Source organism: Periophthalmus magnuspinnatus, chromosome 3, assembly GCF_009829125.3.
Source record: "Periophthalmus magnuspinnatus isolate fPerMag1 chromosome 3, fPerMag1.2.pri, whole genome shotgun sequence".
Lineage (NCBI taxonomy): Eukaryota > Metazoa > Chordata > Actinopteri > Gobiiformes > Gobiidae > Periophthalmus > Periophthalmus magnuspinnatus.
The window spans coordinates 33,184,604-33,198,867 of record NC_047128.1 but is presented as its reverse complement, the minus strand read 5'-3'; the positions used below and the strand labels follow the sequence as shown (position 1 = coordinate 33,198,867).

Here is a 14,264-nt window from a genome sequence, read left to right as displayed (position 1 = left end):
TCTGGACTTTGAACTGTCATTGTCCGCAGATACTGTACAATAGAAGACACCAACACTTCCCCTAAAAACAAATTAAGTCATTGAAAGTAATTTATTATATATATATATATATATATATATATATATATATATATATATATATATAGGTTTACATTTTAATACCTGTGTTGTTGACATCACAGGCATTGTACATGATGTCAAGGAGTTCATGCTCAGATAATACAGTGTTGTTTGGGAGATCCTTGGTCTCACCATGGGGTGACTCCAAAGCTTAAGATATAGATGTTAGTTTAGCTTAATCTGAAATTCAACATTATACAAAATACAAAAATGTTATCATTCAGCAACACTTACTGTTCTGGCCATTGGACATTTTTCTTGATGATGATGTCTGTGATGAAGCCTTGAACAAAAATTATGTATTTTTAAGTGACAAGATTATAAATCTTTTTTTTCTACTAAAACAAATCTAAGATTATAAATCACAGATATTTAATTGTCAAAGTAAATCTTACCACGTTGACTGCATTGATTGCCTACAGTGGACTACATCTCTGGAAGAACTTTAACATGAAACAGAGTTTAGTCATGTAAATTTAATGTCAGAAATGTATTATTGTATTCTGGTGTCACTACTTTTTAGTAACAGAGCAGCTGCACAGAGGAATAGTTACTTTTCACAAAATTGCATTTAAACCTGGTAGACATGTTCAAAATGAAGATATTGTTATTTAATACAAATTAAGAATAACTTACCTCTCATTGGGAAAGATTTTTTTTTACATAAAAAACAATTTTCTTTATGTAATATTCCTCAAGCTTTAACCATGACGTGGTTAGAATGTTTCAAGGTGCTGTTGTAAGCGTTTTCACTGCTTCACATCAAAACCAGCTGACACCCAGGACCCCCTCCTCTTCCTCCTCTTCATCCACCATAATTATGTCCCAGCATGAATATACTTTTGTAAAAGTTTAGTTGAAAAAAAATATGTCTCCAAACTCCAATTTGCTTATAGAGTGCGGTTCCATTACTATTATTACACAAAAGATCAGATTGGACATACCGGTAATTAGATTGTTTTGGGGTTTAAAATGCAGCCAAATCATCTACGCGTAAACAATTTGCAAAAAAACAAAAACAAACAAACAAAAAAAATCTTTTTATAGTAGAAATTAAATCAGTTTGGCAAGAAAAGAAACGACAGAAACTTAAACCACAACCTTACCACGCCTGTGGTCGGAACGTTTTTCTCCCATCCTCGGGTTTCTCCACGGACCGTCAGTTGTGTTGCACCGTGCGTCGCTGTTTGCTTCCTCTCTGAAGCATGAAGTGCTAAGGAACAGCAGGCGATTATTTCGTCGCTTTTGTACAATTTAAGAGTCTGTGTGGGTTACTGAGTGGATTGTTAACCAGCCAAGATGTCTCGGGGCTCCATTGAGATCCCACTTCGGGACACCGATGAGGTAAAATCATGATTCAACTTTTGTTCCTATTATACGGTGTTATCGTTGTAGCGCTAGCACTCACAGGATCTCTAATAGAGTACTTTATTTGTTTTGGACTCATTACATTATTTTTTTGAGCAGACATGTGCTTCTTTTGCTGGATTTATATCAGTCACATTTAGTTTTAAGTCTCTGAATTCAATATTTACAAATACCTTGTAATGAATTGTTCACCAGGATTTTATGTATTGCCTCACTGGTACTTGTTCATTGTTGATGTTATTCCTGTGATGCTCTCTGCAGGTCATTGAGTTGGACTTTGACCAGCTGCCTGAAGGAGACGAAGTCATCAGTATTCTGAAGCAGGAACATACACAACTGCACATATGGATAGCACTGGCTGTGAGTAAATGTAATTATTGCATATGGGAATTATCTAATAAAATTATCTAATATGTAAAAAAATTTTTCATCATAATCATCAGTTGGAGTACTACAAGCAAGGCAAAACTGAAGATTTTGTAAAGCTGTTGGAGGCTGCACGTATCGATGGAAACCTTGATTACAGAGATCATGAAAAAGACCAGATGACCTGTCTGGACACCTTAGCAGCTTACTATGTACAGCAAGCACGTAAAGAGAAAAATAAAGATGCCAAGAAAGAGCTCATCACACAAGCAACCCTCCTTTACACAATGGCAGACAAGATCATCATGTATGATCAGGTAAAAAGAAATGTTGTAGCACTGAAATATTAGATATTATTATGCTCAATTATATTGTTTTAATTTTTCAGAACCATCTTCTTGGAAGAGCTTGTTTCTGCCTCTTGGAAGGAGATAAGATGGATCAAGCCGATGCTCAGTTTCACTTTGTGCTTAATCAGTCCACCAACAATATCCCTGCTTTGCTTGGTAAGTTTGATTACAATAATTAAGAATTATTGTGTTGTTAAAGTTAAATAATAAAGTGTTTCTGTAGGTAAGGCTTGCATCTCCTTCAATAAGAAGGATTACAGAGGAGCACTGGCATATTACAAAAAGGCCTTGCGTACGAACCCTGGCTGCCCAGGTAAATATAATATATATATATATATATATATATATATATATATATATATAGTGATTTTTATATCTCCACAAATATACTATAGATTTAGCTTTATAATGTTTATATTTTCTTGCATCCAGCTGAGGTACGTCTTGGAATGGGTCACTGTTTTGTAAAACTAAACAAACTTGAAAAAGCCCGTCTGGCATTTGGACGAGCTCTAGAGCTCAACTCAAAATGTGTGGGAGCACTTGTGGGTTTGGCTGTTTTAGAGCTCAACAACAAAGAAGCTGACTCCATCAAAAACGGAGTCCAGCTCCTGTCTCGGGCTTACACCATTGACCCCAGCAACCCCATGGTGCTGAACCATTTGGCCAACCACTTCTTCTTTAAAAAGGTAACCCCGCACTTTTACATAGACATACTGTTAAATGCCATTTGTGTTATTCATAGTTTTTGTATTTTACCATAGGACTACAGTAAAGTGCAGCATTTGGCTCTACATGCTTTCCATAACACTGAAGTTGAGGCCATGCAAGCTGAGAGCTGTTACCAGTTGGCTCGATCTTTTCACGTCCAGGTAGTATTTGTCCTGTGAATGCTGTATTTCATGATGTATATGTCATTGTATCTATATTTAACCAAGTACAATGATGTCCTGTATACATATTAAATTTTTTTCTGTTGTTTTGTAACCAGGAGGACTATGACCAAGCATTTCAGTATTATTACCAGGCCACTCAGTTTGCCTCATCCACATTTGTCTTACCCTTCTTTGGCTTGGGTCAAATGTATGTTTATCGAAGGGACAAAGAAAATGCAGCCCAGTGCTTTGAAAAGGTTTTAAAGGCTTATCCAAACAACTATGAAACTATGAAGATTCTTGGTTCCCTGTATGCCACTTCAGATGATCAGGAAAAGAGAGACATTGCCAAAGTATGTTTTCAGTACAGTTTACTCAAGATTTGCTTAACAACAAAAAATAACGTGTCTTTACATTTCTGTTTTTACTTGAAGGGTCATTTGAAAAAGGTCACGGAGCAGTACCCAGATGATGTGGAGGCCTGGATTGAGTTGGCTCAAATTCTGGAGCAGACTGACATCCAAGGAGCATTGTCTGCTTATGGGACAGCAACTCGTATCCTCCAAGAGAAAGTGCAGGCAGATGTCCCTCCTGAGATCCTCAACAATTTGGGAGCACTTCACTTCAGACTAGGAAACCTTGGAGAGGCAAAGGTGTGTAGCAATCAAATGTACAGTAATAGTAAAAAAGTCCCCGCATATGTTTGATGTCTGATTTACTGTTTGTTTTCTCATTGATCACTTGTACAAATGATTTTTTGCAGAAATATTTTCTTGCATCTCTGGAACGTGCCAAAGCAGAGGGGGAGCATGACGAGCATTACTACAATGCAATTTCTGTCACAACATCTTACAATTTGGCTCGGCTTTACGAAGCTATGTGTGAATTTCATGAGGCTGAGAAGCTTTACAAAAACATCCTGAGAGAGCACCCTAATTATGTTGACTGTAAGAATTTAAAACATTCACATAATATTTTGCACAAAGAGTGATACAAACATATGATTCACTTTTCTTCATTTGTCCTCCAGGCTATTTGCGACTTGGAGCTATGGCCCGTGATAAAGGAAACTTCTATGAGGCTTCAGATTGGTTCAAAGAAGCTCTGCAGATTAATCAGGTAATTTCTCAAAAATAAACAAAAAAACATCAGTAAGAAGCTCAAATCAACAATTTTTAATCCTTTGTCTCAGGATCACCCAGATGCCTGGTCTTTGATTGGTAATCTTCACCTGGCTAAACAAGAATGGGGTCCAGGGCAAAAGAAATTTGAGCGTATTCTAAAGCAGCCGTCAACACAAAATGACACTTACTCTATGTTGGCTCTGGGTAATGTCTGGCTCCAGACACTGCACCAGCCGACCAGAGACAGGGAAAAGGTAGCGTTTTAAGTGAATCACAATATTGCTAAAGTAACGCAAGATGGAAAAATAAAATTGTGAAACCTTGTATTCCTCAACAGGAAAAAAGACATCAGGACAGAGCATTGGCCATTTACAAGCAAGTCCTGCGCAATGACTCTAAGAACCTCTATGCTGCCAATGGCATTGGTGGGTGTGGGTTATAATTAAGTTACAGTGTACACATTTCTACTATGGTGGACAATAAAAGTTAAGTTAAAGAGCTATACATTTAAATGTTATGTTTAGGTGCTGTCCTGGCCCATAAGGGCTACTTCAGAGAGGCCCGTGATGTGTTTGCTCAGGTGAGAGAGGCCACTGCAGACATCAGTGACGTCTGGCTCAACCTGGCTCACATCTATGTCGAACAGAAGCAGTACATCAGTGCTGTACAAATGGTTAGTGCTGTTTAACCTCATCAAACATTTGATAAATTGCCCTTTTTTCATTTTGAGTTGTACATTTATTGTTCTTCAGTATGAAAACTGCCTGAAGAAATTTTACAAATACCAAAATACTGAGGTGCTGCTGTACCTTGCAAGGGCTCTGTTTAAATGTGGGAAACTCCAAGAGTGCAAGCAGATGCTTCTGAAGGTAACTAAATATAGATCTTTTTTTGTTTTTTTAAACAGTGTTTAATTGTATTTGTTGTATTTACATCAGGCACGTCATGTGGCACCGAGTGACACTGTGCTGATGTTTAATGTGGCTCTGGTGCTCCAGCGATTAGCCACTCTTGTACTCAAAGATGAAAAGAGCAACTTGAAGGCTGTACTCAGTGCTGTCAAAGAGCTCGAACTAGCACACAGGTAGTAAAACATTATTACTTATACATCTATCTAGTGTGTAATTCAATTGAATTAAGTCACATATTTCATTATATTGTTTACAGATATTTCAGCTACTTGAGCAAAGCTGGAGACAAAATGCGGTTTGATCTGGCTCTTGCTGCTTCTGAAGCAAGGTGAGATAGTCATGTATATTAAAGTACCCCTGTTTGGTCTCTTATGAGTGATTACTTTAAGTAACTGGTTATATTGTGGTTACAGGCAATGCTCAGATCTGCTGAGTCAGGCTCAGTATCATGTTGCTCGAGCCAGAAAGCAAGATGAGGAGGAGAGGGAGATGCGAGCCAAACAGGAACAAGAGAGGGACTTGCTACGACAACAACTATTAAAAGAACAGGTGAGTGTTGCTGACCATTGACCAAGAAAACAACAAAAATAGATAATTTCTTTGAATGACATTTATTTGAATGTAATTGTAGGAAGAAAAACGCAACAGAGAGGCTGAGGAACAGAAGAAGCTCTTGGAGCAGAGAGCTTTGTATGTGGAAAAGACCAAGAACCTGCTCACCTTTGCAGACGGACCAAAAGAAGTGGCCAAAGAAAAGAAGAAGGGCGGTGGAGGCCGCGTAAGACATTGCACATGTTAATAACTAAAACCATTAAACTAAAATCAACGAAACCATTTTAAAACGTCAATACCTCTTGTATTTCTGCAGCGCAAGAAAGGAGGCGACATGGATGAATTTGTTAACGATGATTCTGATGAGGACCTTCCAGTCAGAAAGAAGAAGAAAAGAAGGGGCAGTGGCAGTGAAGAAGAAGGGGATGCTGAGGAAGGAGAGAAGAAACAGCGTAAAAAGAAGAGAAAGTAATTTAGCACAAGGAAATGGCTGTATTTTGCTATTTTGTGTAGAGAAGAATACTTTCCTTAAATGTATTTGTATATTTTAGGCCTGCCCGAAGTGGAGGAGATGACAGTGATGAGGAAGGAGAATCACGACCTAAAAAACAACGGAAACCTAAGGAACGCAAAAAGGCCCTCAAGGTTTGTATATTTAATAATAATAATAATAATAATACATTTTATTTATATAGCGCTTTTCAAGACACTCAAAGTTGCTTCACAATACATACAAGAATAAAATATCACAAAATTTACAACATAAAATCAAACATTAAAAGCAATTTTGAACAGGTGAGTTTTGAGTTCTTTTTTTGAAGGTGGGGAGGTCAGAGGTCACGGAGGGGTTTGGGCAGTGATTTTTCTGATTATGACCACATGACAATAAAAGCATTCTCATAATTTATTTATTGTATTTTTTTTAGCCCCAACCAGAGCGACTGCCTCCTTCACTTAAAGGAAAAATCAAATCAAAGGCTATCATCTCTTCATCTGACTCTTCTTCAGATGAGGATGGCTTAAAGATAGCTGAAGACAGGTAAATATTTTTGTTTCAAAAATATGAAACCATCTTTCAAACACATGCACGATAATAATGTGGTGTATTAGCATGTTTGCAATTGTTGGTTCAGTGAAACAATGGTCAGTTTTCCAGCTATAGACTGTGTTTGCATTGCACCTTTTGAATGTTTGTAATTGAAAAAATGATTGTACATATCTCTTCAGAAATCGAGACAGTGGATCAGGGTCTGAAGATGAGGGTGGTCACCAGAAGCGTATTGCCTCAGACAGCGACTCTGATGTCGGCAAGAACCGCTCAGGCAGTGAGGCTGGAAGTCCTCGAAGGTCCGGCGGCTCCGATGACGACTCGGGAAGTGACCGTCCAGTGAAGAAGAGGAGGAGGGTACAGCAGCAGTCCGACTCCGAGCAGTCGGATAACGAGAGCAAGAGGAGTCGCTCTGGGTCTGATGAGTCCCGCGCTGCATCTCCAGCTCCAGCCTCAGACCGGGGATCTGAAGCCGGATCTGACAACGAGGGGTCACCACGGCGTTCGGAAAATGCTTCTGAACCAGAAGCCTCTAATAATGAGGATGATGACAGCGATTGAATACTTTTACTTTTTTCTTCTGATTTTGCTAGCCATACTCTTGTTCAGAGACTAAAGGAGTAGTAATGTTTTTGTAGGTCATTTTGGTTTTCTTTCAGTTTCATGTGATGGTCTAATCAGCCACTTGCTACGGTGCTGACCTGCACTTGTCTTTTGTTCAGTACATGAACTACTTGCATTAAATGTCACTTTTGTATTGTCTATACACTATGTGCAGTACAGTGCAAAAATCTGATTTTTAAGAATATACAAACTTGCACCAGATTTTATCTTGGCAACAGATTAATTCTCCTCAGAACAGATCTGGATTCACACCACAATCTAGATTTACCTTTAGGATTACTAGACCAGTTGCTGAGAATATCGCTGTACTTAATGTATTTGAGAAGTATGCGTTCCCAGGCAACCAGACTGAGGCCCATGACTTTATTTTAAACTGATCCCAGTACTGTAAATTTTAATGAGTAAACATTGCTTCTATCCAGAGTCCTGGGGTCTCATTTATAAAGCATGTATATACACAAAAATGTTATGTACATGTTACAGATATGATCTATTAAAACAAAGAACTTAATGTGGAAATGAGTCCAGTCCAAAAACTCCAGGCATCGAGGTTTTCAGATGAGACAGTTCAAGGACATCTGCGTTAAGTCGAGACAAAAGTTTTATAGAAACCCCTGATCAAATATTACCATTAAAAAGGTTGTCACACAATCAAGTTGTAAGTGTACTAATTTATAATTAAAGCAGTAAGACAAAAGATTCATTGTTAGACTTTATTAAAGGTTGATCTGTAGTTGTACACCTAGGCTTTAAAGCAGATGGCATCAACAATGATTAAAAAGCCCAAGTTTACACATACATAATTTCTGCAATTTCATGGAGATAAAAAGATATTAAAACTTAAAAATCACCACTTTGGGATGGTGGACAACTGCAGCACAGGAAACTTAAACCTTTGGCTGTCTCGGCATGTCCGAACGGAGACATTCAAGTATAGTCCGATACTTTAGAGGTATATCCATCTGATAAATTAAAGGCCACACAAAAAGATTCATACAAAAGCAATTACCTAAACTAAAATAAAACTGCAACCACATTGTGCAAATAAAAGACCATTACTGAATACAAATCATGTTCTTAAAATAAAGCCTGCGTTCAGCACATGAAACCATTATTACCACAACTAACCTTTGCAAAAGATTGTTTCATAAATCAAGGAGAGTGTAAATCTATTGCACATCTCATGATGCTTGGCAAAGTGCATCTCAAACCGATTTTAACAAGCGTAGATAAAGTGAAAGAGCCCTTGACGTTTAGAGCCTTCTCTTGTAAACAGTTCTTAAATCTATGGTTAGCACTTAGTGACCAAGTCATAATAGGTTAGATCTGATGCTGGTGCATTTGCCTGCAATATACCATCTGTAAAAACTCCCAAACATAGACATGCATTTAAACCACATATAAAGAGATGCATAAATAAAGTGTTGATTCTGGGTTGATGAGTCACTGGGGAATGAAGTGTAACAGTGGTTGAATAATACTAACAAAAACACAAGGACAAGACAAGAATGAAAAAAAAAAAAAAAGAAAAAAAAAAACTTGTTGCATGGCTTTTGCCCCGTTCTCAGTAATCCTCATCATCTGACTCTTCCTCCTCTGCAGTCTCGAGCCAAGTCAACCACTGGTTTACCTGCATTACAAGCATTCGTAAACTTTAGAACCATGAACTCAAGAGGGCCAAGTGAGACTAACCTAAAATTAAAATAAAGTCTTACCTGAAATAGCGCCTTTCCTTTTCCTGGATAATCCTGTGTGATGTCCTCCTTCCATGAGAGGAAGGCCTCTTCCTCAATTATCTCCATGTCATAGAAGTGGACAAAGTAGCGTAGCAACATTCCTATAATTATAGTAAAAAAGGAGGATAAGATTTTTAAGATTAAATCTTTGAATACAGTACATAATCAGAGCCTACATACCTTTAGGAAAACTCTTGCTGTTACAGTGGACCTGAAGGGCATACAGGGCACTAACTTGCAGGTCAACATGATCATGGAGGAACTTTTGCATAACTGGTTTGAAAGATAGTAGCAGTTGCTTTTCCTCATCAAGCTGTTCTTTGCTGGGTGATGCAAGTTGCTCTTCATCATCCTCAGGATTGATCTCATACATGATATACTGCAAAAAGCTGAAACAAGACATTTGTTAGTTTTCATTGTAGGTACAAGAAAAGCTTAGAGAAAATGTCAAATAACTACCTGGTCATAAGAATGTTAACAAAGCCTTTATCTGTGTGAAGAGTTGGAGAGATGTTGTCCTTGATCCACTTGTATATAGACTGTGGAGAAGGATCAACTTTGATCTGCTTCAACAGCTCCTTTTCCAGTTTCATTAGAGGGAACAAAAAGCTCAGGCCCTTGCCCTCCAATATTTCCAGCATTCTGTCCTTGTTTTGATCAATTTCTGTTGAGGGAGAAGAAGAAGAAAAAAAAAAAAAGCACTTAGAAAAATACACTTAAGTATAAAAGCAATGACACCGATCGAATTTAAAAATCCAGTACATACCAGGTAGCATCTTAAGCATGTTGATTTTGCTTTGTTGAAAGAGGTCAGAGAGCCACTCGCGGTCCTTGAGTTTGACCATCTGCTGCAGACACAAGAGGAACAGAGGGAAGTGGGAACCATTCTCCAGGTGGTGAGCCAAGTCGGACATATTGACCAGCTCTGCTATGATGGCCCGGGCTGCAAACTGAGCCAGGTAGGACTTCACCAACGGGACCTCTTCCTCTAATTTGGGGCACTGATCGACAACCGACAAAATGCCCTGCAGCAGGTTCTCTCCAGTCACAAGGCCGCTGGTGCACAGTGTATGGACAAAAGTACTGGCATGTTCTCTGTCCTCATCAGAGCGGTCGAGGGAATACACTACAACCTTGCTCACGAGCTCAGACAGGAAGTGCTTGGGAGGCTTCAAGTCCCGCACACTGTTCACAGCATCGTTGACATTTTTGTTGTTTAGGTAGTTAGACATAATAGTTTCCTGCAGAAGAACAAATGTGGTTAGCCACAAAAAAATCTAGTGTGATAACTGAAAATATGACAGGAACTCACAGTTGTTTTACGCAACTCCTCCTTAGTTGGCGGTGCCTTTTTGTTAGACTTTGCCTTTTCTTGAATGGGTGGTGGATTGCTTCTCAGACCAAGCTGAGGAGACTATTAAAAAAAAAAAAAAAAAAAAATTTACTTTCAGGAACAAGATTTGCAATCAGGGAGATGTGAAAATATGTGTGACTTTCGTTACCTGTCCTAGTGGAGATCCTTGAGCACTTGGAGGCATCATTGTCACTTGTGGCTGCAGTTTTGGAAGTTGCTTTTTATTCATCATAAAAGACTGTGCTGGTCTCAGGCTGATTTCTTCTGCATTCATCTTCCCTTTTTTGTTGAATCTTGACCCCATTTCCTTAGACTGCATCTGGCTTGAATGATTTTGTTTGTGGCTAAAAACTGGAGAATTCTGCCCCTAAAAACAAAAAAATACCCCTTAGTACAAGATTACATAATATCTACCGTTTAATCTTTTTGAATGTAGGTACCTGGTTAGTCTTGTTGTAATGCTTGGTTCCATTTTCATATGGCGGCTGATGCATTCCATTGGAATTGCCAGTGTGGCCATTGAACATTGGGTTGGCTCGATGGCGGCTGAAGGTGGGAGAATAGTGGTCTTGAATGACCCCTGGACCGGTGCCAATGCCACTTCCTATACAATTTCAAACAGAACATGTTCAGAAGTGTAAAAATATTTAACGGCAAATACCAGTTTACAGTCCATGCAAACATACCAGGCATTTGTCCAAACATGTCAGCAAGGCCTCCAATAGTCTCCCTGTCAAACTTGATTTTGGATGGCATGAAGGAGTTATCCACAAAGAACTCATTCTTGAATCCATCGTTTTGTGGAGGAATAAAAACACCCAACTCCTACAAAACAGAGCTGGTCAACAATAATGCGGACAACACATATTTGTACTCAATACTGACTAAAATATGAGGTTTCCGTTTTACCTTCACTGCATCTTGTCGGACCTGACTAATTGTCCTGGGTCCATTGTCCACATAGGCTTTGCGAGGGGACCATCTATCCTCTCGTAGCTCTATGATGTTCTGCAACAGGAAACGAATCCTAGATGGCAGCTCTTTGTTGTTAGCCAGGGCCTGCATCCGGCTAAAATATTGGTTCATTAAAGCCTAGAAGAAAATAAAATGTTACATTGACAAATGCAGCATGATTACCAAAAGGAATTCTTATAAAAATGTTTACCTTAGCTTTTTCATGGTCAAGTTTAGGCCCCACAGTCTTCATTATCTGACAGAGGCATTCAAGGTCTTCACCCATATCCTTGAGTTGTACTCTTCTTTTTTTCTCCAATAGCTACAAATGCACACAAATCATTACAACATAGAAAGTACGACCAGCTCCCATCTCATTTCAGAAAGAAAATATAAAACTTACTGTCTTGATGCACCTATGGAGGATGGATTCGTGAATGAGACCAAGTTTGCCAAGTTCTCCAATGAATTTGATATTGCCCAGCATCTTGATCTTCGCAATAGCCTGCTGCTCCTCCTCGTCCGTGGTGAGTGGCGCGTCATGTTTCTCAAACACTAAATAGACAAAAATGCATTACTTTCCCCGAGCGTTTAAATAAAACTATGACAATACTCTTTAATATGTTACTTACGTTCGACATTTCTGGCACGATTTTCAAACTCATCCTGAAGCTTGGATATGAGAAGTCTTCTAAACGTCTGAAAAGGATTGTACAGCATGAGACCAGAGTTGTTCAAATAGTCATTTACTAAAATATCTTAAAACACTTACTGTGTTATGTTTGTTTGCGGCTGGGGTTTCAAGTGGCTCTTCAAAGTTCGGTGCATCTTCTGACAAGCGTTGACAAAGCTGAGCGTATAGCTGACTATACTTGGGTTCTTCAAGAGCTTTGTCGACAATCTAATCACACAAAAACAGTGAAGATGACTCGTCATGTTGATTACAAGATAAACTTAACGTTGACCATAAATACTCACCAACAAGATTATTCCTTTTAAGACAACTTTGGAATCGATGCCCACATTGAGAAGTTCAAGACAAAGTTTGTCGAATTTCTCAGGTGTCAGCTTGTTGAGTATGCTGAAATACAAAATCGTCATTACCACTTTGTACACAGAAAACACTGAACACATGTGATTTGAGACACTCACCCTCTCACTTTTCTGAAGATTCTGTCATTTTGAGTTTTTTCGGCGGAGGATGCTGCATCTCGTCTAGTGCTTCGAGAAGGAACCCATCTCTCACTGCTAGCGCCTGGGGGTTTCCCCAGGGACTCGCTGTGCAGAGAAATAAAACATTTAAAATTTTGCACCAATGATAATAGTAAATTAGATTAAAGTCACAAAATATTCAGCAAATAAATAAAAATAGAAAATAACCTGTTGTCGACAGTCTTGGGATAGTGCTGAGGTGCACCCCCACCTCCTCCCCTTACACTGTGACACAACAATGGAAACAAAAACATTTAAGTCAAAAGAAACTTAAAAGGCAAGACTGGTATTGCTTGTTGTCCTTACCTGAAAAGAGAAGGTCCCCCTTGTGCAATAACACACTCCACTTTGGCGGCTTGCTAAGGTATTCAGTAAAGAATTATGCAGTGAAAATGGGACGGGAGAAGAGGGACCTGGAAGAGGCAGAAATATGAGTCAGTGCCTTCTGTGACAACATTATCAAGAATCGACAAACTGGTTGATATTAGGCCACATTAACGAAATCTAGGGTTTATTGCGCATAGGCCCAAGATATTTTGCCAAATTATGGCGCAACACATTCCAGCAACACACGTGTACGAAAAGTAGGGCACGGTTAGCCTAGCAGCACAATGCTAACTGCTTTAGCTGCACAATGAGCTGGTTTAGCAGCAGACATCTGGCGATGTACAAGCAAATCCCCAATAAAAAACATCTTTAAAATTCTTTATTTTTCACAGTAAACCAAATGTGAAGTGTATATAACTGCTCACCGAGTCAACCATCTTAATTCCTCAAAAGCAGAAGAAAACAGGCCAAGCTCTGAACAACAACATGTGCCAAAGACCGCTCCAAGGATTTAATCAACATTTAGCATTTTATAACAACATCGCGGTGAGTCTTTACATGTTTAACTTCAGATAAAATGTAATTCAGGACATTCTTCTTTCTATGTGGTGGGAACTTGATTTCACATGAATAAAACTGATTAGCGTCAAATTATAGAAAAGGAAAATTTAGCAGAAATAACATTATGTCCCAAAATAAAATTCGAGCTTTGATTTTAGTCGCATAAACAAAAAGCAGGAAATCTCCACAGCTGGTTTTATAAGGTCTTTGTTCTCAGACCGGAAGTCCTTATACGGCGACATCTTGAGCCGAGGCCTAAAAGCCAAACCACAAATGTCTCAAAAAACTAAACATTTCTCTTCGATTCTAAGGTTAAACTTGAACCATTAGATGTACGTTTATATATTATTATAACAGAACATTCACACAGTCTAGTGGTGATATATTTCTGTGATTTTGATCTCGGTGAGGCAGCTTTAGCCGGAGAAGGAAACACAATAAATCTTACCGTTACGAAAGGGACGTCAGCGCGAGTTTTCTTCTGTCTCAATTAGAAATAAAATAAAAATCAAATATGTAACACAAAATCCGAATTAACTTTTAAAAATTAGCCACTATTGTCGTTTATTTGTTAGGGTTTTGTTTTTTTTCCCCTGTGGTAGTTGGCTAACTACCGGTTTGAACGCAGGAAGAGTGCTGACTGATCACACACGTCACGAGGGGGTAGTTTTTAGTGCGGGGCGGATTACGTCACATCCGCCCACTTGTACGTCACATCCGCCCATCACTTCCGCACCCCAGCCAACCCCCAGATCACGTCACGTACCGAAAACTCACACGGA

General features: G+C 38.9%; 2 protein-coding genes across 3 annotated transcripts; one reads left to right on the top strand and one right to left on the bottom strand.

Moving 5' to 3' along the window:
- The first annotated feature begins 1,273 nt into the window (after positions 1-1,273).
- Positions 1,274-8,038, top strand: ctr9 (CTR9 homolog, Paf1/RNA polymerase II complex component). The gene is made up of 23 exons (XM_033984822.2): positions 1,274-1,464; positions 1,750-1,848; positions 1,932-2,171; positions 2,243-2,360; positions 2,428-2,517; positions 2,637-2,893; positions 2,969-3,076; positions 3,196-3,432; positions 3,514-3,732; positions 3,843-4,026; positions 4,110-4,198; positions 4,272-4,457; positions 4,541-4,628; positions 4,728-4,876; positions 4,956-5,072; positions 5,142-5,287; positions 5,371-5,442; positions 5,528-5,663; positions 5,746-5,892; positions 5,983-6,134; positions 6,218-6,311; positions 6,593-6,705; positions 6,894-8,038. The coding sequence occupies exons 1-23, from the start codon at positions 1,420-1,422 to the stop codon at positions 7,273-7,275; spliced, it is 3,468 nt and encodes a 1,155-aa protein (XP_033840713.1). The 5' UTR covers positions 1,274-1,419; the 3' UTR covers positions 7,276-8,038.
- On the bottom strand, positions 8,038-14,109 carry eif4g2a (eukaryotic translation initiation factor 4, gamma 2a). 2 transcript variants are annotated; one of them, XM_055221014.1, is made up of 19 exons: positions 13,931-14,109; positions 12,901-13,007; positions 12,763-12,819; positions 12,543-12,660; positions 12,361-12,463; positions 12,155-12,283; positions 12,015-12,081; positions 11,786-11,937; positions 11,594-11,704; positions 11,338-11,520; positions 11,115-11,253; positions 10,869-11,032; positions 10,577-10,795; positions 10,387-10,488; positions 9,841-10,315; positions 9,534-9,738; positions 9,255-9,463; positions 9,054-9,175; positions 8,038-8,968 (listed from the first exon to the last, which is right to left on the bottom strand). In XM_055221014.1, the coding sequence occupies exons 4-19, from the start codon at positions 12,590-12,592 to the stop codon at positions 8,903-8,905; spliced, it is 2,496 nt and encodes an 831-aa protein (XP_055076989.1). In that variant the 5' UTR covers positions 12,593-12,660; positions 12,763-12,819; positions 12,901-13,007; positions 13,931-14,109; the 3' UTR covers positions 8,038-8,902. The 2 variants fall into 2 exon arrangements, with proteins under 2 accessions (XP_055076989.1, XP_033847808.2); XM_033991917.2 differs by lacking the exons at positions 12,901-13,007; positions 13,931-14,109 and having other exon boundaries at positions 12,535-12,660.
- Between the last annotated feature and the right edge of the window lie 155 nt (positions 14,110-14,264).